Source organism: Pleuronectes platessa, chromosome 13 (genome assembly GCF_947347685.1).
Source record: "Pleuronectes platessa chromosome 13, fPlePla1.1, whole genome shotgun sequence".
Lineage (NCBI taxonomy): Eukaryota > Metazoa > Chordata > Actinopteri > Pleuronectiformes > Pleuronectidae > Pleuronectes > Pleuronectes platessa.
The window spans coordinates 5,910,121-5,934,523 of record NC_070638.1 but is presented as its reverse complement, the minus strand read 5'-3'; the positions used below and the strand labels follow the sequence as shown (position 1 = coordinate 5,934,523).

At 40.6% G+C, this 24,403-nt stretch overlaps 1 protein-coding gene across 6 annotated transcripts; it reads left to right on the top strand.

Annotated features, from left to right (window-relative positions):
- Positions 1-5,662: 5,662 nt before the first annotated feature.
- On the top strand, positions 5,663-18,648 carry ranbp3b (RAN binding protein 3b). 6 transcript variants are annotated; one of them, XM_053437536.1, is made up of 18 exons: positions 5,666-5,760; positions 7,733-7,788; positions 8,379-8,415; positions 8,503-8,580; positions 8,691-8,762; positions 12,638-12,703; positions 12,907-12,999; positions 13,209-13,303; positions 13,404-13,523; positions 13,665-13,765; positions 13,870-13,945; positions 14,058-14,154; positions 14,561-14,638; positions 15,259-15,383; positions 15,476-15,596; positions 16,233-16,375; positions 16,638-16,839; positions 17,436-18,648. In XM_053437536.1, the coding sequence occupies exons 1-18, from the start codon at positions 5,739-5,741 to the stop codon at positions 17,477-17,479; spliced, it is 1,626 nt and encodes a 541-aa protein (XP_053293511.1). In that variant the 5' UTR covers positions 5,666-5,738; the 3' UTR covers positions 17,480-18,648. The 6 variants fall into 6 exon arrangements, with proteins under 6 accessions (XP_053293516.1, XP_053293511.1, XP_053293510.1 ...); XM_053437535.1 differs by having other exon boundaries at positions 15,256-15,383; XM_053437541.1 differs by lacking the exon at positions 12,907-12,999 and having other exon boundaries at positions 5,663-5,760; positions 15,256-15,383.
- Positions 18,649-24,403: the final 5,755 nt, after the last annotated feature.

Sequence of the window (24,403 nt, the reverse complement as noted above, 5' to 3'; positions counted from 1 at the left end):
CTCAAGTCAACAATGTTGTGTTGTGTGCAGCAGATTGCTAGTTACAGGTGAAAGTGTCACTGTTACACATTTACTTCTAATTGTGTGTGGAAGTCCCCACAAGTTGTATCAGGCCATAAACTAAAGCTTTATCTATTGTTCTTAGGAGCAACACAGGTCACCTGGCAGTTGAACATATGGCATTCCCCCCCCATCAGATGGAGACTGGTATGATATGATCTATGATCATTGTTTTATGACACAAATCACTTCCTCCATGAAGCTTCAGGAAACCTAGTTTGAGGAAACTTGGGAGAAATGGAGAAGTTATATTTCGCAAAAACATCCTTCTTTTGTCTAAACAATTTTTTGATGCACTAAAGAACTATGTATGTATGCATGATGGCAATATGCATATATCGTTTTTGTTTATTTAATAGTATTAATATTATTATTTATTATCATCATCATTATTATCATACTACTATTTCTTTATGGATTATTATTATTATTATTTAAGCTTTTCCAAACTTATAAACATATGTTACATATCTTTATGTTAAAACTAAGATAAATGGATCACTCTGTAAAAGGTGCATGGCTGAGGATGACTGTATAGAGTAAGTGAGTCCAAATAAAAGAATAAATCAAAAGAACGTGTGGTAGACCCATTCTGATCCTCGGTGGTGACAGGAAACCAGAAATGATAAGTCAATAAGTCATCATCACTGCATATTAATGAAAATATACTAAAGATCGGAGTCAGACATGTCAACATCAGTGATATGAGGAAGTTTATATTCTTAAATCTACTTAATTGCCGTGTGTTTGAAACTTATGTCAATGTAATCTGCAGCTTGATTGACTTTAATGGGCCGTTGGGGCCTCGGTGGTTGACTGTGCTCTACTGAGAACCATTCTGTTGGAAAAAATAAACTAGTTCAACAACAAAAGCTTGTTGACTGACTCCGTTATGCTGTTATGTAACTCTGATGTGTGAAACTTCAGAAGCGCAGCTATTTGAACTTTCCTCCCCTGAGTCGTGTTGTGTTCTGTCAGTTGAGAAACTTAAAAAACGACTTGTCAGCATTGTCATGGTGCGTATCCTGCACAGCTTTCCCTTTTCATTCCTGAAAATAAAACTGCTGTGCTCTCTTTGTTGAACACTTAGTGACAGATACTAATGAGCCCTGTGTGCCTGAGTGGTCATCGGATAGCACCTTCACTGTTTATACTCTCACCAGCGCTCACACCCACACTGCTGGGGCCCAATGAAGCATTTCATGGACCTTCCCTCCTCGTTTCCTTAGCCTGCAGGAAACTTCTGCTCGCTCCAGTTGTTTACTACACTGCTGCTGCAGAACCCTACGACTGGGCATCATGACGTATACAAGGAATCTGCAAATTTCCTGTTTCTTCTCACTTGCCACCCAGGCTCTAAGGCGGTGCAAATACATTTAACTTAATGTGTTTTATTGCAGAATTACCTCAGTGTTTTATGCCTCATGGGTTCGAGCTACTTGAAAGAGATCTGACTGTTTCTTGGCAAAGCAACCTGTGACTTTGACAAGAGAAAAAAAATGATAGTTGGCTGTGATTATCTCTGTTCCTGGTTGTGATTGTGAAATTTGGCACTGAGCTGTCGAGAGAGATGATGGTCCACTGCCTAAGGTACCGAGGCCGTGCCGTGATACACTGCGCTGCCTTCAGCATTCCTTTCATACAATGATGTGTTGTTTCATCTCTCTGTGGTTGCTGTTGTTTTGAGTGCATGTGAAGGAAGACGTCCATGAAGCCATTTATCATCGTGTAAGAAACATTACTTTTGCACCTGGTAGAAAACAACTCCAGTGTACATGAGGACAGAGCTGCCTGAATATTTAATATTTACTACTGTTTGAACCAGACGTTTGTAAACAGCATGTGTCAACAAGGGAAGCAATCATCAAAAGTATTCAATTTCCAAACTTTCTAATGTTTTGTACTTTATTGATGAGAAGAAAAAGTCGACTTTATTTTCAATTCTGCCAAATGCACAGGATATAGAAGGGATTTAAATTCTGTTTCTTTCTAATCCCCAGTTTGAACATAAAAGTAGAGAAAACATATAAGTAAACAAGTGACATAAGAGCACAACATAGTATACAGTCAGAAGGCACAAGGTAGATAGGATGTGACTAGTGTACACCGGAATAGTTAGTTAAGTTCAGGGTTAGGTTAGGTTAGATAAGATTAAATAAGATTAGATAAGATTAGATTAGATTAGATTAGTTTAGGTTAGGTTAGGCTAGGTTATGTCAGGGCTGGGTTAGTTTGGGTTGGGTTAGCATAGGTTGGGTTAGCTTAGATCATGTTAGCTTCGGTTAGGTTTGATTATGACATTGGCATTGCATCATATCACCTTTGACAAAAAAAAATCAGTTTTAAAGTTTTTAATTTGAACTTTTTATTTGTGGCTAAATTGCTAATTGTCTAGCTGTTACTCTGCACTATCCTGGGGGCAGTTTTCAAACTAATACATTAGCTTTTCATTCAGATTTAGCCGTCACTCAGCTGTTCTGCGTAGTATCCAGCAGCTGTGTTCACACATGACACTGCTCAGAAGATAAGATCAGCTTTATTTAATAATATCACCGAAGATGGTTTTGAGGTTAAAAGAAAGAATGTCTGCGTCATAATTATCCCCATATCGCTTTCAGTTAAATTCCCCTGGATTATACATGAAAAAATGTGCAATGAACATTTAGCTTTATAATAATCAGAGTTCAGTAGGAATTAACGTCCTTGGCCTGCTACCAATTGATATAAAGTAAGTAACTGATAAACAGTGGACATTGGACGTATCATACGGTGATGATGGGTTCATAAAAAAAAAGAAATGAAAGGAAAACTGTTATAGCTCGAAGTACAAGCCGTGCTCTTCTGACAGATGAGGGCCTTCAGTGGCAAACAGCAGAAACACATGCAGCAGCTTGTCTGCAAACTGAGTCCTGCCTGAAGCAAAAAATTGTCTTTCTGAAAACTTTGGGTCACTGTTGAGCAATACAGCCTCTTAAGAAATGTTCTCTTTTCACTTTTCCTTCACCATAATTTGAACCGAAAAAACAAACAGGCAGTTCATGTTTATTTCTGTGTGCTGTACTTGTTCAGTAAATTCTGCCCAAGCCCGGTTTCATTATGAGACTGAGGGAGAAGGTCAGAGCAGGAGAAAAGGTTTTTTACTCTTCAACAGAGAAGCTACAATTGTTATCACTGATTCAATATCTTTACCGCAAGGTCATAACAAGATGATCTTATGATTGCAGTTCCATTTTCTAACGATAAGAAGTTAATTTAGATTTTTTTTTTTTTGCTTTTAGATGGTCTGGAAATTACAAAAATTAAGATATGCATCTGTCACAATTAAAAGTTGGAATTAAACCGTTTTTGTCCCTATGAACCCAGTCTGATGTTTACAACATACCGGTGCTGAACTTCATGAAGCTTATCTCAGGTTACTGGGGGACAAAGAAGACGGTTTTACATGCCCCCCTTGATTTAATGTGAACACAGGAAATCAGGAACATTTGATATTCATAAGTGTGTGAAACTTTGTGCAGACTGTCTGGCCTTGGTCGAGGTATGTGCTAAGGGGCCACCCTAGTGTTATCTTATGTTGTGTTGTGTTGATAGAGCGTAAAAGGAAAATCAGTGGTTTTAAAAATACCTTGGGGTGAGATGTTTTACTCACCCTGATAACGATCTTGATGTCTGAAAGTTAATCTCATGATTTAAATGTTAATTTGCCCTCTGGTGGAAGGTGCGTTGACCTACATTCTCTGTACGACGGGCATTTACCCATGCAGAGCAGCAGAAGAGCACAACACAGTCTGTACCCAGCACAAATCAAATGAAAGTAGTTTGATCAAACACAAATGTCAGATATTAATGCTCAAAATGAAAAGATGTTCACTTAGAATAGGATTTAAAGCTGCCTAGAGTCACCAGATCTCTGCACAAGAGCCAATCCAGGGTCCAGTCACTTTGATGCTGCTTTGTGTTCACAGTTAAAGGAACAAATTATCATGTTTGATTCCCAGTGAAGTGAAAGTAGCTGTTTAAAGGTACAAAGGCAACACAAAAAAGAGAAGCTGGTGCTAAAAAAAAAGATTTCAAAACATCCAAAAACTCTGTGTACATATTTTATGAGGAAGGAAATGAGTTCAACATGTTTCTGGGACACTGACAGTAAAATGACTAATCATCTAAGACTGACCCCAACGATTGAGACTTATCATCGTGGGCCTGGTAGATAACATTACTGACCTGCTACAGAATGAGTTGGTTCTCTTTGATTGGATTCTATTTCCTCTCATCGATCAGGCCTGTTTTGTCCCTGTCATGTCGAGTCTTTCTCTGTCTGCTGTATTCTAACCCTCTCACTCTGAGGCAGCACTGCGCCACCGCGTGTAGAAACCTCGACATGGTGATTACTGGAGGAGTGGGGGGGGGGGGGGGGGGATCTGAATCAGTGAAATGTCAACTATGCCTTGTTTGTTTTAGATCACATTCACCTCCTGTGCAAGGACACCTCTAGGGGAGAAACTGGAGAGCTACATAAACAAGAGGGAGCAGTAGAAAGTGTGTCAAGAAAGAAATTGATTAAAAAGTGAACGTGTTTTGTTATTTTCACAATTTACTCATCTTTTCTTATGAATCCCACTCATGCCTGTCACACATGACTGGTATTCCTCAGGAGCTCCTGCTGAATGGGAGATTCCTCATATTGTTTCTTTTTTCTTGTGCACTTTATGCAGAATGTCATGTTCATACTGCAAGTCATCCTCCTGTCAATTTGTCTAAAAAAATCATCATTATTATTATTGTAGTAGTTGTTGTTATTGATGTTATTATAACTGTTATTGAACATAATAATCATTATCGTTATAATTCCATTGATACTTGTAAGAACAACGGAAGATCTATTTCTTGGATCTTGCTTTTAATTCATTTTATCCTTTTTTGTGACACCATGTGTATATTTTTTGATTCGATCTATCTTATACCTTATATCTAATGTCTTTGATTTTATTGTAAATCAGTGGAGCTGCATTTTATATATGAAATGAGATGTATTCATCACATGTATTTCTGTTGTTGTTGTTACTGTTATCATAACTGTAATAGATGATACTGTTAATGCTAATAAACTTGCCTTGTATAACAGTTCAAAAGCAAAGGTTTAGAACCTATTGAATTCAATCTGAAGATAAGAGTTGGAGAAATTAGAAAAGATGTCAGAGATAAGGACAATGATGATGATGATACTGAGGAAGACTGTGATTAACAGTTCATCAAAGGGTCAGTAAAAGACTCCTAAGTTGATAAACTATTCTCTTAAGATCAGTAAAGTCTGTTGCAAGCGACTCCTCGTGATGTAATAACTTTATTTTTAAAACTCTGTGTCATCCTCGCGCCGCAGCTCATCACATTTCTCCGAGGTCCTGGCGAGCTGCAGCGGATCTTGGATCAGTTTCTTGGAATTCATTAAAAAAAAGCTTTAGATAAAAAAACAACAACAACACTCTCGCGGGGCCAGGGCGACGACAGGCGGTGTTTGCGAGGTGGGTCGAGGGTCTCGGACGCGGTCAGGGGTCGAGGACCATCTCCAGGAAACGGGCCCAACGTGCTGCTGCCCCGCCGCCGACAACACATCCCTGCGTGGACCCGTGTGTGTTATCTGCGCGGTGGGTTGTGGGTGTGTTGAGCGTCGAAGTAAAATGGCGGACTTGGCAAACGAAGGTGAGTGAGTGGCAGTGAGAGAAAAACAATACGGCCGCCGCGGCGTTACGACCGGAGCCCGCACACCTTCCGAGTGGTCGGTCACCGGAGCGGGGCTGCGTGGCGGCGAGTTGTGCGCCGAGTCCCGGGGAATTACGAGCTCTGCGGCGTTTGCAAGACCACGGCGGTAGCGAGCGGGGCTAACGATGCTAACTGGCCCGGCTGCGGGTAATTCCTGGAGCGCCTTCGGAACGCCCTCGAACGTCGCATGCCGCTAGCTGGGCTTAGCTCCCCGATGCTAGCACCCGGCTATTTATAGGCGGTGTGTTTTGCCATTTGCGGCGAGCTACGCGATCTTTTTGTGGGTTTAAATCAAAGCATGACGGGGGGCCCTCGGGTGGAACATTGTGGAGCTAACGAGGCTAATGTGTTATCTCAACTGCAGCTGCTATTAAACGTTTACAGTTTCACATCCTTGTCTGTTAATGCAGTCTAGTTTTGTCTGGGTTCATTTAGGCGCGTAGAAACACAAACGTCAAGCCGGAGCTAATGCTTCAGTGGGATCACTTCTTTGTGGACATTTGTTAAGTTCCCCCGGTCCCCTCCACTTGTTATCGTGTTGATTTGCTAAGTGTGTGGCGGAATCGAGTGAGCATCTCGGTGTCCTTGCCCGGCTGAGATGACTCACGCGGGATGGAGCGCATTAGCAAGCTAGCTGTAGCCGGCCAGCTAAGCTACAACTCTGCCCCGTTAGCGAGCAACCGGCGGTGCCGACTATTTGCTGGAGCGGCTCAGATGTGTAGCAAGATGCTAGCTGGTTAACATAAGCCGGGAACGTCTCCCGCTGCCCGAGTTCCAGAAGTGAACATCAGGGTTGCATGCTGCATTTCCTAACAACCATTACAACAGGACAGCTGAGCAACGCAGAGGCGGAGGTGAACACAAAGCTGGGCGATTAGCAGGGAAATGTAGGTCACACGTTATTGTCATGTTTTTCTGCCCCTTAAACGTGTAGCCTACACAAACAGCCAGTGTTCGGCCATGAGGGGCTGTGCCAGAGAGGCAGGGGTTTGCCACCGCTACCGTGGCTGCCTGCGTGTTGTCGTGTATTTGGGATTATTTCTCCCGAACGATGCTACACCTGCTCGGTGTCACAGGCCCAGTCCAGACGGAGGGAAACCTTTGTCTGGTAACGTTACAGGATTACACACACATCTCTTTAGAGAAGTTACACTGTGGAGAGGGAGATTCATCAAGTGGCCTGATGTGAGTTCAGCTGATCACCTGCACTGGGTTTTGTGTGTTGTCCTTGTTGCTTGTGACAGGAGCTATAAGCACAACAACACGGGCAACACAACATTGGTGTGACACAATTCTCCCATTTGATTACCAGAGCACCCTGGCGATGTGGAGTGACAAAGTTGGATGGTTCTTTTAAAACGTGGCTATTACAATATCGCCCTTTCATATTTTCTCATTTCATCCCCTTGTTTTTGGTGTTTTAGGAGGATTTAGTTGAGGTCTATACACTATGATCTCTTTCTTATTGGTACTTGTTCTAAGAACCGCATGGTAGCGTGGGATTACTTTCCGGAAAGTCAAGTCATGTTTTGTTTTTATCTCCACCGCCACCTTCGTCACATTGTTCTCACGCTTCCCTTTTTACCGTTTCTTTTTTTGGCCCAGTACAAGCCTGACACTTCAATAAGCTGTAAATTAAAGCAACAACATTTTAACTTGTCATATGATCTGTCTAATGTGGAATGTTGTGGATGACTTTTTGCATCATGTTTTAATTTCTGTGCATTTCTTTATTGCTGATTATCGTCAAAGGCCTGAACAACATCAATGTGGTCCCTGCTTTCAAGGGGGGGGGGGGTTAAGACCATACAAGTCGATTGCCTTAACTACTTTTTCAACCCTACAGTATGAATGTGATAACTTCCCACCCAATTTGGTGCCTGGATGACAAACCTTCATCTTCTCTTAACAGACAAGCCTGCCATAGCGCCTCCTGTGTTTGTTTTCCAAAAAGAAAAAGCACAGAAGGTAAGTTTCTCTAAATGTCAAGTGTTTATCAAGACTGAAAACCAATGTTATGATTGAGCACATTTTAAACAAGTGCATTAAGTCTGGATTCATTCAGGAAAAGAATGTTACTGAATAGTGACATTCTAATTTGCAGTATATGTTTCTTTGTTGCTGTTAAATTGTAATTTTGTTACACAGTGATGAGTTGTTGTTATTTGCCGGTCATTGGTATGAAAAGGCTGAAAATAATCCTTTCTGTGTAACTCAGCCTCCAAAATGATCATAAACTTGAATGCAAACCTCAACAGTTTGTACATAAGCTGCACATTTTAACCTTTATAAACGTAGGATAAATGGCATAACTGCTGTATTAGGCTGCATTTAAGCTCTCTGTACCAAGTAAACTGCGGATTAAGTGTATGTTGACGTCCAGTCATCCATATCTTGCTAAAATGAATACAAGTTCTCACCTTTATCCATTGTTACTGGTTGGGATTCAACCTTTTATTTTTTATATGAGTTCTAAACTTTTTTAATGATTTCAAAGGATAAGGACTCTTCTTTTGGGACAAACAAGAACTAAACGACTTATTGCGTTTTTCTTTCAGCGATCTGCAGATGGCTCAAGTGCAGAGGATGGAGAAGGTGATGATCTAATGTCCAAACTGCCACTGTCTTTACTAATAGTTTCTCATGAATTTATTCAAACTAATATTTTATTACCGCCTTCAGATTCAGACAAAGACGAAGGAAGCTATTGCCCCCCAGTGAAAAGGGAAAGGACCTCTTCGTTTCCACCCCCACATTCTGGTGAGGGCCAATGGCAACCAAACCAAGAGCATTTGTTTTGTTTTTTCTTGATTGCCTGTGGTGTACACAATGATTTGTATGCTGAGTGCAATGCCTGTCCTACTTTGCAGCTCCCAAGAACAATGTATTCATGCCCTCGAGTTTCTGCCAGTCTCCGACTGGGAACTCTGACTCTGAGCCAGGTGAGACATCTAGATCATTTCTAGTTTCTCTTTGCAAGTTAAAGGCCACATGTCCATGGATTATAAACCAAAAGCCATTCTTGAAGATGTTTGTTGGTTAAAGTCGTAACGGCAGTGGTTTCAAATAAGATGTCAAATAACCCTTGTGTATTCCCTGTCTGCCAATGTTCCCCTTTCAAATCCAACCAGCTCTGGTTAACTCGCATGTTACCTCAGAGGAGGAATTCTTTGGTACTCCTGCAGATTTATTATTGGTCACGTTGGTAAAATGGATGTTTCAAGTCAAAGCACAACATTAGACATCTTTTATGTTATCATGAGAAATGTATTAATAAGTTCTAGGTAATGGAAACATTAATAAATGTATATTGAAGATCAGTGAGCGCAGTTAGGTTAAAAAATTAACTTAATTGTTCCCTTTTGCATGTATTAGTTTGAATACGTTTTCTTATCTCAGGAAACTTGCTGTTCCAGATTAGAGAATTCACAGTCAAGTTGGATATCTGTCGACTAGGCTCATTCCTTGTGTTAAGGTCTGGTTGAGATTTGGTTGTTTGAAAGGAATTTGGTCCCCTGTCCTTTCTTTCTCCGTTAGTGTCATGTGTTGCAAATAGAGAGTGGAATATAACAACCATAGAGAGGAGAATCATATCAATTCTTATTAGCCTGGTAAACTAATTTTCAGTATTAGATCAAATTGAACTTGGTAAAAAAAGTAGGGATGTCCCGATACAACTTTTTCACTTCCGATACGATACCGATATTGTAGCCTTGAGTATTGGCCGATACCGATATCAATACGATACGATATAGGCACAAATCATACATATATTTATTCCTTATTTTGTTGTGTGGAATGTTAGAAAAGGCTTGATAAAGTGATGTTACTGTTACTGATGTTGTAGTGATATAACAGAAAACAATAGTCAGCAACAGTAGGTATAGGAAAAACTGACCCATGTATTATTAACCAATTGGTTACATAAATTTTAACCTTCAACATAAGAGTATTACCTCAACAAATCCAATGAAAACAAAATGTTATATTTAAAGTGCAAAATAACCACTGGTTACCAACATCATTATACAATTGAATAGAATAAATTAAATTTTAAAGTGCAAACAATTCAAGTTCACTTCAGTTATTTTTCTACTGTCAGCATATGTTGGAAACAACTGTGGGCAGGGACAAAAACAACAAAAACTATAGGAATAATGTAGCGAGGTTCGAGGTGCTCCATTAAGCGTTTAAACCCGACATTACTCACCACCGACAGGGGCTGGTCATCAAGCACAATAAACTGGGCTATCTTTTCTGTTATGGCCATTGCCTTTTTGCTGTCCCGTGGTAGTTTGTCATAGCCTGGATGCCAGACGAATTTAGCCCCGCCCACAACAGATTTGGTCGGGCAGTTCGGTCTGGGGTCGCTCCATTGGGAAAAAATTATGGCCGGACTGGGCCAATCAGATTGTCAGGGCGGGCTTTATACGATGATTGACAGATGATCAACGGTGACGTAATCAACCACGTCACCAAAGTGCCCTCGGGTTGAATTCGTTTTCAACAAACATGCCTGCCGCTGGCGAGCTGAGATGTGTAGATGCTGCCATTGAGTCTGTTTTAGAAGACATCGACAGCGCATTCATTTTGAAAGAGGAACACAGAACGTGGAGGCGACGCCAGAGCACCGCGCTAATCCCTATCGCCCCGGCGCTTGGCTGTTCACAACGGACACTGAAGCGACGCTGAACCGCCGGGCAGCGCTAATAATATCACCCGTTGATCCAGTAGATCGCTGCACGGCTTTGTGCCGGTCACACCGGAGGCTGAAGCACCGCGCTGCGCCAAGGCTGCCTCGCGGTGCTTCAGCCTCCGGTGTGACCGGCACAAAGTTTTAACATGGGAGTGGATGGGAGCCAGCTGTTATTTAAGGCTTGGCGCTGCGCTGAAGCGTCCGGTGTGAACCCGGGTTAGTAAATAACTCACAATGCGTTGCTTAGCATACGTCACATACTACGTTGCTCTGATTGGTTGTAGGTCTATCCAATTGAGCGAAATACTTCCACACAGCCGACATCACTACACCTTGCTGCAGGCACACACGTTGTCGTTGTTGTGATCACGTGGGCTGTGCATGCTGGATCAGAGACGCTCTTCTTCCGCGGCCGGCACCAACGTTAATTAAGGGGCATTACCACCTACTGTGTTTGAGTGTGATCAAACCAGAGTCACCTATTATAGAAGTCCTGTAGCGGTAAATGGACAGCTTATATCGGAGCGCTTATATCGGAGTTTTTAGATTCAGTCCGATAAAATCCGATATTCACTTTTTTGGCTGATATCGGACTGATTTCCGATATCAATATCGGATCGGGACATCCCTAAAAAAAAGTAGCTTATTCACTGTGGGAACACTACGACCTTGTGTGACTCAGGAGGATGCCCGTACATAATGTTGTAGCGGTTCTAAATTAACTTCGTCTTAACTGCCAAGTGAGTTTAGGAAGGTCAGAGTTTATCAGCCACATGTTATGATGCCAGTATTGTAAAGAGGCGAAGTTTACCTGGATATTGGTCAAGGCACAGGGTTTGTTGTTATGAGATTCCTCCATGTCATGTGCTGGTATTTGGTTGCAGTGTGTGTATAGTACTCCTGTACATGTCAGAGGAATGGCTTATCAGGGATTATAAGGTAGTTGTGTTTTTTGCTGGTGAGCATATAGTCACAGTTTCCCTACAAGTTATTTGAAATTGGTGGGGAAATCTCTCAATTTCTGTCTCTTTTTTTAAAGAATAAAAAAAAAGAAAATCATATAGCAGTGGGTTCAGGACTCCAATTTAGCAGCAGTCAGTTGAATTTTTAATTGGATGTTGGTACAGACCGCGTTTGGGTCTCAGCTCCATGCCAGTGCCGTCCTTTGAATGTGATTTGGGTCAAACTCAATCAATCACATTTATCACGTAACAGCTGATAATGTTCTGTTTGACCCCATGTTGGTTATGGTTCATCACATGTATTTGACTGGAGTCACTGTCATATGATGAGGCATTTCCATCATTACTATTTTAATTCAACCGTGGTGGAATTACTCTGAACAGGATGAGATTTCTGTTAGGAAGGAGAGCCGAGATGAAACTGATTAATTTGGAAAAGAAAGATATACAGAAATTCTAACGGCAGTTGGACTGTTTATGATTGTGTGAATTAATTAAAGTACAATGTGTATAGGCACACATTAAATTGAAACACAGATTATTGGTACAACTACTCCAAAAGCAGGCAGAAACGCAAAGTACCAGATATAATGATTTCTTAAATTTCACTCCCAAGCAATCGGCCTTCTTAATTTAAAACAGACTTGTGAAGATTGCTATGTGGTTGTGGGTATTTTTGAATCATTGTACAACTGTGTGGCTCCTCTGTGTCCTATGAATCGGGTTGGCTAGGGAAATGAAAATAAGGTCTGGGCTGAGGAAACACAATATGACATTTAATTAAACATGAATGTTTGCTCGACATGGGGATAAGCTCATAAATGTTGAGGGAGAGCGGGTTGCAGTGCTTTTTTTTTTTACAAGTGTTTAGGTTTTGTACTTAAGCCCTGGTTTAGTCCAGGTCATGCCAGGCTAATCAAGCTGCTGAGATGGAGATACACAGAGGTAGAAATAGATCAGAGGCCCTAGAGCCCGTCATGTTATGGCACAGGAGTCGGAGCGCTTGACAACTATTGAGGCTATACAAGGGTTGTTGTGGTAACTGCTGTTGTGGTTTTGAAAGTGCAAAGACAAAGGGAATGTGCCCTTTGTGTGTTTCTGTGCAACTCTTGGAATCTGTTTTTTGATGTCTGTCTCCTCGTGTGCTCTATCTCGCCAGAGGAGAAGCCGGTGGGATTCCGGTTAAAGCCACCAACTCTCATACATGGACAGGCCCCAAGTTCAGGTTGGTAGTTTCATTCATAAGCATGTCTCACACAGAGTTTACTGAAATGGAAAATAAATTCATGAACCTGAGCCCAGACTTGCACTCATTTATATGACCCCTCTCACAAGTGGAAAAGGTACATCTAGACTTGAACTAATAGACCTTAAAACATCTTATTGTGCTTTAAAAAAAAAGTATGAGACAAGTTTTGTCTTTTGCAGGTGTCCCAAGTCAGAAACCCAAGGAGCAACAACGCAGTGTCCTCCGCCCTGCAGTTCTCCAGGCACCACCCTCTAAATCACATATAGAGTCCAGTGAGTTAGCTTGGAGTCACCTGCCCGCATTAGTTGATTAAAAACTTTTACTCCTCATTAAAATCTTCTTAGTATGATAATTCTTGAACTGTCAATACTGATGACTTGTGTGGTTTTTTTTGCATGTGGGTCACAGGATGAATTTCCTTAAGGATGGTAAACAAACAGTGATGTAAATGATCAGTCTTCTTTTTCTCTGTCCGTTAAAGATTCCAGTTGTGGAACCAATGGTGTGAAAAAGTCCTCAGATGGGCCCCCGTCCCTCTTCCTGAACAACACAGAGCACTCGGCCAGCAAGTCAATGGTGAGGAGAGGCTACTGGTTGAAAAACTGTCGCGTGCTAAAATACACCTGTGAAAATGGACAATAGATTTATTTTTTTTGCTTTGTTTTTCTTGTCTCAGAAACATGAAAATGAGGAAGATGGAGCAAGTGGTAACAGCGATGGAGGTGGGAGAGAGATGAAGGAGACAGATGAAGCAACATCTTTTGTGTTTGGTCAGAATATTAAAGACAGAGCAAAAGTAAGTTTTTTTCCAACTGTTCACACCCGTTTGTGATTTACTATGCAACATGTGAGTCAGGATTGCATTGAATACAGATTTGTGAGTTTTCATCTGGGATTTTGCACGATTCCATATCTAACATGTCCGGGTTTTTTCTAGGTGGAGGAAAACAGTACAGAAGGCAAGTCAAAGGATGGTCTGCCACTGGACCCTCAATCAGAGGGCACTAATTATTTCTTACAATATGTCTCTACCCCCAGGTAATGAGAGTGTGTCCTCCTTTGAGTATTTTTAGAAACTCATCTTCATTTATGATTAACTTCCATAAACTCACTACTGTTTTTTTGTTTCTTCCCTTTTCCAGTTCAAAAAATGACACAAACAGTACAGACAATGCAGCAAAATTCGTTTTTGGGCAGAACATGTCTGAAAGAGTTCTGGTGAGTCCAAACCGCCTGTTGCATAGTCACTCTGCATTTTCCCAAAATCGGCATCACGCCTTATTATTCGGCTTTGAACGAGTTCCAGTGACACGGTTTGTTGTATTTCCAGAGCCCTCCCAAGGGTGAGTCTGCAAATGAGGAATATAAAGAGGTTTTGGCTACACCAGCTTCAGAGCCCTCATCACAGGAAACCACCCCAGAGAAGGGTAAAAACACAACCGCACTGATTACTCAAACAATGCTTCTGTGTTTGATTAGACACCTGGCTTCACACAATCATAAACCACAAAAAGACCTTGCATTGTTTAAACAAGCAGCTTATCAGACATCCAACATGTGTTGTAATCCGTCCAGCAATAGTCATTGAAAAATGTTACTTCAAGTCTTTTGATTTCAGCATCATATTGAATAGTTTAGTAATTGTCTGTTAGATCATTTCAGCCTAAAGACCTGTTTCTGTGGTAAATACTCAATCTGAGATGCGCATACGACCAGTGATGCATCCCAACAATTAAACATTAATGCCGGTTTCTGTGTTGATATCATTGACTGAATTGATTTACGTTTTCCCACTAAAGAGGGTATTTAACTGTCCCCTTTCTTTCCCATCAGACTCGCAGTTTATTCACAGTGCAGACAAATTACTGCTAAAGAGGGATAAGGTGCCGCAGAGAATTGTGTCACATTTGTGTGAGTGTGAAGTGAATTCAAATATCTCCTGCTTATTTATAGGGAAGAAATAACAGATTACAAATGTAAGAAACCTGCAAGATTTGGTTTGATGGAGGGTGCAATTTTATGTTTGTTTTTAAATATGAAGTTTTTATTTAGTTTTATATTCAACCAGTCATGAACATATACATTTCAGCCAATATTTCATGTATGTTATATTTGGGGGGGGGGGGGGGGGGGGGGTCTCTGATTTGCTGAGACGATGCTGTACATAGAGTTTTGGACCTTGAGAGCGACTGTCCACTTTGTTCAGTGACAATGAAAAGAAATCCAGCATTTCAAAGCTGCTGCTGCTCAGACATTCGTCAATGTGGGAACAGACAAGTGGTTCTTTTCTGTGAATGATCAGCAGCGGCCTTTGCAGCTCTGGTGTAAGTGATAGAGTGCCTCCACGTGTCCTTCACAGTTACAGCACTGTCTCGTCCACAGCTGTGCAGAAAGTATTGTTGTTGTGTCCCAATATAATATCCTGGAAGAAGGAGCACACTTCACACATGCCTATGAATTGATGAAAAGTGAAGGGATCAAACATTCTGAGTAGGATGCTAATATCTCCCTGACGTTTTTCATCTCAGCAGTGAACAGCGTCTCGGAGTCTTTGGAGGAGTCTGCCGCAGCGTACACCAAAGCCACAGCCAAGAAGTGCGTCTTAGAGAAAGTCGACGTCAAGACTGGAGAGGAATCAGAAAGCAATGTTTTACAGGTAGAGGGTGGGCTCTCTTGATCCATGACATTGCACTAAATACACGTGTCAGGAAGTGCTACAGTCCTTGTTTGTCTGCACTTGTTCTACAGATGCAGTGTAAGTTGTATGTTTTTGAGAAAACCGCTCAGTCGTGGATAGAGCGAGGTCGGGGTTTGCTGAGGCTCAATGATATGGCATCGACGGACGACGGCTCGCTACAGTCCCGTCTAGGTAAACACACCTGCAAGTGAAAAAGAATGGATTTAACAACTTGTGTACAGCTGAATTTGACTAAAGTTTGGTGATCAGTGTTTAAATGCATGTATTATCTGGTTGGTTGGGTCTGTTTGCAAGAAAGAGCTGGGATTAGATAGTTCATAACAATTGCTATATATATATATATATATATATATATATATATATATATATATATATATATATATATATTACAAGACATTGAACACAAGGGGGAGCCCTTTAGTGGAGACAAGACATCACAACAAACTTATACACACTGTAAATGAACCATGATATGTAAAACATTTTATTCCATCAAGTAAGCAAAACAAAAGTTGAGATTTTGCTTCATTTAAAAAAGTATTGAGCTATTTAGTGCATGTTTTACTATATCACAGTTTATGAGTCCATTGTCAGTAACATTTCTTACTCCTGTATTTATGCTAAAGGGCAAAAAACATAGTCACTTATAACATCCACACTAAAGTCTTATAGTTATTACTATTATTTGTATACCTATTGCTACTGAGGTCATAGTGAGATAGAATGATATGGACTGAAAGGACAGTGAATCATGTGGCCGATTGCGTCTGTAATTCATTGCTGCTGTCTGTGGTTCCATTTTTCCAGTGATGAGGACCCAGGGCAGCCTCCGGTTGATTCTCAACACTAAACTTTGGCCCCAGATGCAGGTGGACAAAGCCAGCGAGAAGAGTGTGCGAATCACTGCCATGGACACAGAGGACCAGGGGGTCAAGGTCTTCCTAATATCGGTATGTCCGTCATCGTTAAGCTCGGACAATTGATGGCATTTATCCGAAATGTTTGCGTGTCCATATTTGAATGGGGGCTTTATTTCAAACAGACTTTTTATTTTATTTTAGTAATACATTGAATTGCAGATCCAGTGAAACGGACAAATCCTGTAATTGTCTTTATTTCCAGGAGCAAGAGGGATGTGTTGCTTGGCCTTGTTGGTTCGTCTTTCTTCTTCAGTGAGACTGACTTGTCTGTACCCGTGTCCCTCTCCTTTAGGGTAGCTCTAAGGACGTAGGTCAGCTGGCTGCAGCGTTACATCACCGTATCTTGGCCCTGAAGAGCAGGGTGGAGCAGGAGCCTGAGACACCGACAACAACCATCCCTGATACCGATGTACCACAGTCCAACGAGGACGACAGCGACGAGGATGACAATGCCTCTGCCTCGGCCTCAGCCCTAGCCTCCGCTCCTGCTACAAGTACGTGATCTTAATGTCTTGGTTCAAGTGTGTGTTTGGATTTTCTCTGGTTTGCTTTGAATCAAATGTAATGTCTTGATTTTCAGTGTTTATTTTGTTGTTACCTTTTTGCTTTTTTTTGTGCCACAGCAGTTGTGATATGGACTCAGTTGGCAGTTTATTAGGAACACTTAGCATAAGCGAATGCAGTGTTATACAACTATTCTATAATAAGTCTCTTGAAGGTTTTAAAGTTCAGTTTAGTGTTTAAGCTGTTTTCGAGAGGTGCTGATTAAACTTCCTGTTTTGGAGGCTGCAGTTCTGTGGTGATGTTGCATTATACAGTGACAGGGTTTCCATTATTTGGTCCATCCCATTCATTATGGCAGGAAGGCTAAATAACAGACTCCTCACAAACTACATCCTCCAACGTGCTCATTAGGGGGAATCAATGCTGCCTTAACACAATTTAAATACAAACTGGACATCATGAAGGAAGGATATATTGTTTATTAGCTGTAGCTGCCTAATAATGAACTGCCAGCTGAAGGGACACATATCCAGACCAACTCGCTGACAAATCATTTGCCAACCTGCTGTCACTCCTCTTCCTGCAGGTAATTCAGAGGGAGAAGAGAGCCAGGCAGCAGGAAGCACATAGCGTCACTCGTGGACAGCCTGCCAAGATGCTGCTGTTAAAGCTTTTTTGCTGTAGGCATCTCCATGGACACCCCTTGACCAACATGGGTCCTCCAGACCAGTACTTTTGGATATTAGAAGTCTAGCTCCAGGAAATAACCCCCTGTGCCGGAGTGTCTCACCCAACTTGTGCAGTTCATCTTCTCTGCAGTCAGCGTAATATCTGGAGCCGTTTTTTTTCCCCCTCCCTCTCCTGTTTTTTGTGTTTTTATTTTTGTTTTCGAGTATTTTTTTTATTTTTTTTCCCTCTCCCCTATAGCAAAAATAAAGACTTCAAAGCTTTGGTTTGGGACTTTTCTGCTCATCATATTGATGAGCGTAAGGGTGTTTTCCTCTACATTTTAAAGTATGGCACATGTTAAGACTGCAGTTTCTACTTTGGGACCTTTTTACTCACTCTACAGCCGTGCCCCTGGACACCACACATCCAGAGGAGCTTCATTCACAGTGTATTTGACTAGTCATCCAGTCTTTTGTTCCTACATCCAGTCCCATCCTTCCTCCTCCCCCATCCCGACCCGTCTGTGCGTTAGGTTTTTGGAAAATGTAATTTATTTTGGGCCGTCATTTTCATGAAGCATCTCAACACGTGTGCTGTTTGTAATGGCTAGCCAAGACCACTCAAGTTGTGATAAATAGAAGTTTCTTAAATTTCCCATTGACCTACATTCTAGTGATACAAGACTGAAACAATGCGGTTTCTGCTAATGTGAGTGAAATGTGAGGACAAACGGGCAGAAGAAGGATTCACCTCAAAATTTTCTCCAAATTGACAGGATGTGCAAGTTATTCACCTCGAGGGTTTATTTTTTATTTCTTATGATTTTTTTCGATCAAGAAAATTAACTCATCAGTCTACATTCTGCATGTAACTGTTACTTCTGTTTTTCAACATTCTGAGAATTTATTGTGTTTATATTTTTTATTTTGAAAATATACAAACTTTTTATCCATTTACACTTGGAGAACATGTTGGAACGAAGACTTAACTACATGTGTGGAAAATTGAGTGAAAATGTAATACCCTTTGAATGTCATGTACATTTGAATATATCATCATTTAGTAGCGCACCATGTTTTCTCATCTCCTCCAACTGCCCCCTTTACAAAATAAACCATTTTGGACTGACATCTGTGATACTTTTCTTTTCCTGATTTAAATTTGATTACAATCTCGAGATCCTGATGATTGAGACATTAACTGAGTATGATGCACTTATCATCAGGTAGCTGTGGTAAATCAAAACACTCGATGAGGAGTAAAAACCAAAGATAACGGATTTTAACCTTGCACATACGGAAAATACTTGGAATGAGTGATTCATCTGTTTTGTATGTGTTGGATCTCGCCCACAGTTTGATGAATGCAGTGCCCCGACTGCCCCGAGCAGGAATCTGACCAAACCTAGCTTATAAACACTGTGTGCACAAGGTTATGAATATTTGATGCATGTATCTATCGTAGCAGTCCAACACAATCTGTACATTTTAAAGTAGGAACAACTGCCGCTGCCCCAAACCTCTCCTCCCTATCTGCCTTCCTGGAGTGACTTGCTGTGAAAGTAGATTTCTAGTGTCTCCTGGAAATGGAAATGTTGAAGCAAAGTCTGACTTCAGATGTTGGGGCAGTACAATCCAACACATGTGTTCTCCTTCAGTTTCACAAAATGTCATGTCTTTGAAAAGTACTTGCATACAGTACAGAATACTGCTTTGGTCACGATTATATATAAAATAAGTATCGGTAAAGAACCTCACCTGACTAATTTCACAAACTTAATGTTCAAATCAACACTTTATTTAGAAAGTACATTAGAAAAAGGCAAGTGAACTTTGTGCAGATCTTTAAAAGAATATTTACAAAGTGCTTTAAAAATCAAGGGGGCAAAGGGACCGTATAGACAATATAAAAAGCTAAATTAAATATACAACCCTCAGTATTCATTCAGTATGCAGTATTCAAACCACTCAATTATCTGAGTGCTCAGCAGTTATCACGACATGATAACATCAGTACTCAGTCTTTACTACATTATTCAATTAGCCTTCAGTAGTTACTGCTGCATTATTACCTTAGTACTCAGTAGTTATTACTAAATTAATATTCAGTAGTTATTATTACATTATCACATGAATGCTCAGCAGTTATTACAACATTAGTACATGTGTACACTGTTATTACATTGTAAAATATGACGATTGACTATAATTTACTCTGCTGGAGAATGTTTGAAAATCATTTGTCTGTAGAAAGTCACAAAATAAAATACAAAACTCCCAAGAAACGTATACATCCTCCAATTCACAATCATATCTCTAAATATCGTAATGTATCTGACCGACAGTCTAAAAGAAGTTCAATGTATGATCATATGAAAAATAACAAGGCAGTAAATGCTGGGACCACCAGAATGTAGTAGTTTATTAATTGTTTGAAGAGTTGCAAATAATAAAAGTCAAACTAATATGTTCCAGCATCGGTTCTGTCCCTGGTGGCTTATTAAGCTTATTTGTCTAAATATGTCCACTAGAGTTATTACTGGATCTTATATTGTTTGTCTTAGTTTGTTGCTATAAACATTTATTATTTTATTTTATATTGCTATTATGTTCCCCATCATCGCCAGATACAATTCTCTTTCCCAGCATGTTCCTTTGTTATTCTGTAATTATTTCTCTCCATGCCCTCATTTGTATGATCTTTTGTTATTTTAAGGCTTTTAAATGAAAGTCACTCCTAACGAGCGACTGGCTATGACGATAATTTGTATTGAGTCTTCAGCCATTGTTTTCCTCTGTGTTATGTCAGCATCAAAGTCATTTTCTCCCTCATTCATGGTATGGAGTTGCCTGTGGAGTAATAAAAAACCCTCCACTCCTCCTCTCTCGTAGCCTTTGTTGATTTATGAGGATTAGGGCCATTCTCTCCTCAAAAGAAAAAAATAGTTGCGCAAGGAACTCTGCAGCAAAATAAACAAACACAGGCCCACTGAGAGCAGAGTGCAGAGCCGGAGGAGTGCTCTCCACTAGGGGGCGCTGCGGTCTGAGGATGTATGCATGTAGATTGAGAGATCTGCTGCTCGGGCCACTGGCTTCAGGCAGGGAAGGAGTGAGGATTGTAACTTCTGTTATTTATATTGACTCGAGCAGGGCACTCCTCCTTTTTTTACGAGCTGGTTTTATAAGCTGCTGTTGTTCAGTAAGACAATGTTTCTTCCTTTAATGCCTCATTAAGGTAGCACACCGGCTTAATGTACCAGTGGACTCCATTAGGGTTTATTATCTTAAGTAAAACCACGCATTTATATTTTCAGAAGCCCCAATTGTACAGAGTTTGCCAGTATGTCTGTCACACGTGGGGTTCACTCTGAGTTTAACAGGTACATTTGTCATATAGAGTTAATTCAATGGTGAAGGCTGGTCCTACCTGTTCAGCAGCAGCAGCGTGTTGCATGGTAACATAACAGTTTTTTCTGAATCGTGCCTTCCCTTTAATTGTTTGCTTTAGGCGTGGTGGTCGTGTGAGGATAATAATCATCATAGTAACAGCATGATCACCATGTGTTGTGTAAAACATATTCAAGGATAAGCAGCGTTTTATGGTCGAATTCTTTACGATGCACAGCAGTGGTTCTTGAGCTCTAATGAAAGGATTATAAATAGTGAATGAAAACACAATTTTATAACCCCTTGAAAATGCAGCAGTGGCTACCTGGGAGCAGATGTCAGGACTTCAGTGTGGACGCGCATAAATATATATATACGACCACATGACCACGGGACTAAACACAGGTCACTTCACTGGTGAAAACTTCTTCCCTAAATCACCAGCTTTCCTCACCGAGAGGTTCACAGTTGTGGTTTGGAGAGAATCTGCAGGACGTACAGCTGAAGGTCTGTTTGGACGACACGGACGCTCAGAATAACTGATCCTCTGATTTGTCACCTCGTGCTGCCAAGAGCTCGATAACGTTATCTTTCCATTTCTTTTGCTACTGACCAAATATCTGCAGAACTAAAAACACTCACAGCCCCAGCTACTGAATGTGGCAATAAGAAAAGTAGTGTTTGTATTAGAGCTGCCACAATGAACATGTTAGCACGATGATGTAAGCATTTAGATCACAGCACAACAACAGTCAACCCCCCCCCCCCCCCAGAGCTCAATTTAATACTCTATCTGAAGGCACTTAAAGTGTGTACGATTTCAGCTAAAGGAATATTTTAGTTGAAATTTAACATAAAATAATCCTATTGATGTTTTCACTTGTGTGTTTCATCTAAATTGTTTGAGTTGTTGTTTTCTTGACCCTAGGATTGGCCCTTATATTTAAATACTGTATATTTGCATAGGGACGCACTATGGAGGCTGCCTTTTTTTTTTTTACAGTAGCCCAAACTGGACAAACTTAATAGCTTTTGAGTTTTTTTATCACCACTGATGGTTTCCTCAGGTTCTCTTTCATGTTTGGAAGGGGAGGGTGAGGTGAGGGGGTGTTCAGCTGCAACATGCTATGTCACCACTAGATGTCACTAAATTCTACACACTGAACCTTTAAAGTGTGGTCAACGTTGCAATGATAAACTTAATCATAAACTTTATCATAAATAATGTTAAAGATAGAAAAAGAAGAAAACACTAATTCAATAAAAAATATATAGACCTTTAACTAAGATAATGAACATATACTTATGTGGAAAGTAAACACAAACTCCTGTTCTCCAGTGTTTTTGTCTGTTTCTTTTTTCTCTGTGTGTGTCTGTGTGTGTCTGTGTGTGTCTGTGTGTTTGCAGGATTACGCAAAACCACTGGACTGATTATCACAAAGCTTGGCAGAAGAAAGAGGTTTTGAAGCAGATCTGGATCAGGGGCTTTGTTCTAGGATGTTTTTTTTGTGAGATAAGATGTTTTGCCACATTTTCGTGGATTTCTCACAGAATAATATCAAAGCAGAAATATGTAGTAGATTGATGTTCATGGGTTTGTGCAATTTGGTGCAGATCCCTCCTAAAAATCTGGATCTAGTCCATTTAAATATGATTTCACAAGTTCTAGTTGATTCTGTAAAAAAGTGTTCCTATCGATGTAAATCAGCAAACAAACAATTGCTGATATGTCTGTGAAAGGCTCTTGTCTCTTATTTAATGTTGATGCTGCTCTGAATGAGACGTCCTCCTTCATCCCTGCAGGGAGTTCATTTGTAAGGTTTTTAGATCCAATGAATATTCAGATCTCTGCCCATTAAATGCAAATGACGCAGCGTGGAGATGCATGACTTCAGACCAGGTGGAAGTTGTTGTAAGATGATACGTCTGTGCTGCAGCGGCTCCTGAATTTCAGTCGACTTCAGGTCGTGACCCGTCGTGATGTCAGAATGAGAAGCAGCTCATATACATTGTTAAACATGTAAAAGGCCAGAGCTTTATCCCTGGTGTCATTACGCAAACAGCCTCTTTTAAGAATTCCTTCTGCGCCGAGGACGAATCCCACCTGCTAACCGTCCACTCATCGCTCTTCTTTGCACAGTTGGCTCAGTGCTATAACTCACACGGAGTTAAAAGGGAGCGAGAAATTCAAATTACAGCCGCGGATGCCACATTTCTCAAGATCTGTTATCACCCGTGAGCTGGAGCATGTTTACAATAGGCCCATCCGTAAATGAGTCATGCCGCTTTAGTCAAGTTGCAAAGGGTTTGGCGACGCTTTGAGAAGACCATGTCAGAGGGGATTAGCTTCAGAAGGAGAAGCTGATAAAAGACTGTGATGAAAGTACGAGAATATGTGGGATGCTCAGAAGGAGCAGAGGGAGTGGATGTGTTGTGTCACAATGAAGTGAGGAAAATATATATCACAGCTATATTATACAGTATTCTTCTCTCCGAGCAGCCTGGGAAAACAACAGGGGCCACATAAAAGAGAAAACACCATCAAAACTAGAGCAACATTTATATGATCCCATAAAGAATTCTTTATTTGTGTCACTTGTTTCCTTACAAGGAATCGAGTCCGTCCTGAGAGGGATGGGAAAATGAGAATCACTGCACACGACTGTCGGCTGTGAGGAATTTACGAGAAGCATCCTCCTCCTCCAGGATGGAAATGTTGGACAAATAAAGTGCGATCACTACCCGGAATGCACGAGCAGCATGACGTGGATTTGAGTTAAAAAGTCTTCACGTAACGTAAATAAATACATTACTCAATAGTCAGATATGGTTCCACACTATTATCTGAGTCAGACGCTAGAAACACCCCATATACAGTGTGTGCGATATATATATATATTCTGTTTATTTATCATTCATCTTTAATTTGTCATCTGTGTTCATTTGTTTATAGCTTACACCCTATTTTTTCCATTCTCGTTTAATTCCACAAGGGGGAGCTGCTATGTGAAAAAGCTGCCGTGTCTCAAATATCAAACAGACGCTAGAACTTTCTAATACTGGAGGATTGATTATGGATTTTAGATCAGCCTGAGATTTTATGAACACTGATGTTGAAATCACAACTCAGCAAAACTTCCAGCCTCCTCATCGTCCTTCACACATGTGAGAATAATAAATGTGTAATAACAGCAGAGTGTCCTGAAAATCCTAGAGAGTCTTAAAATGATCATCTCGTGAGAAGATGACTTGGCTGAGGTGCCAAAAATGTAAAATATGTAAGTTCTGCAAACGTGTGCCAGTATTTAAAAATAGAACAGTGAGCAGACATCTTGTTTTAATTAATCTTATCTAGAAATCAAGACCTGCATGGTTTTGAATATAGTCAAATATGTATTATTTGTATGTTAAATTCAGTTACAAAAGGCTTTCTCTTATCTTCCCTTTTCCATTTAACTTTCTGCGGCTATTCGCATCAACTATCTCTAAATTTTCATTT

Bases quoted from the DNA above. Each gene is read 5' to 3' on its own strand.
- ranbp3b (XM_053437535.1), top strand. From the start codon at position 5,739: ATGGCGGACTTGGCAAACGAAG. The intron at 12,704-12,906 runs GTTGGTAGTTTC...TGTCTTTTGCAG, and splicing joins TGGACAGGCCCCAAGTTCAG to GTGTCCCAAGTCAGAAACCC. The intron at 13,946-14,057 runs GTGAGTCCAAAC...TTGTATTTCCAG, and splicing joins ACATGTCTGAAAGAGTTCTG to AGCCCTCCCAAGGGTGAGTC.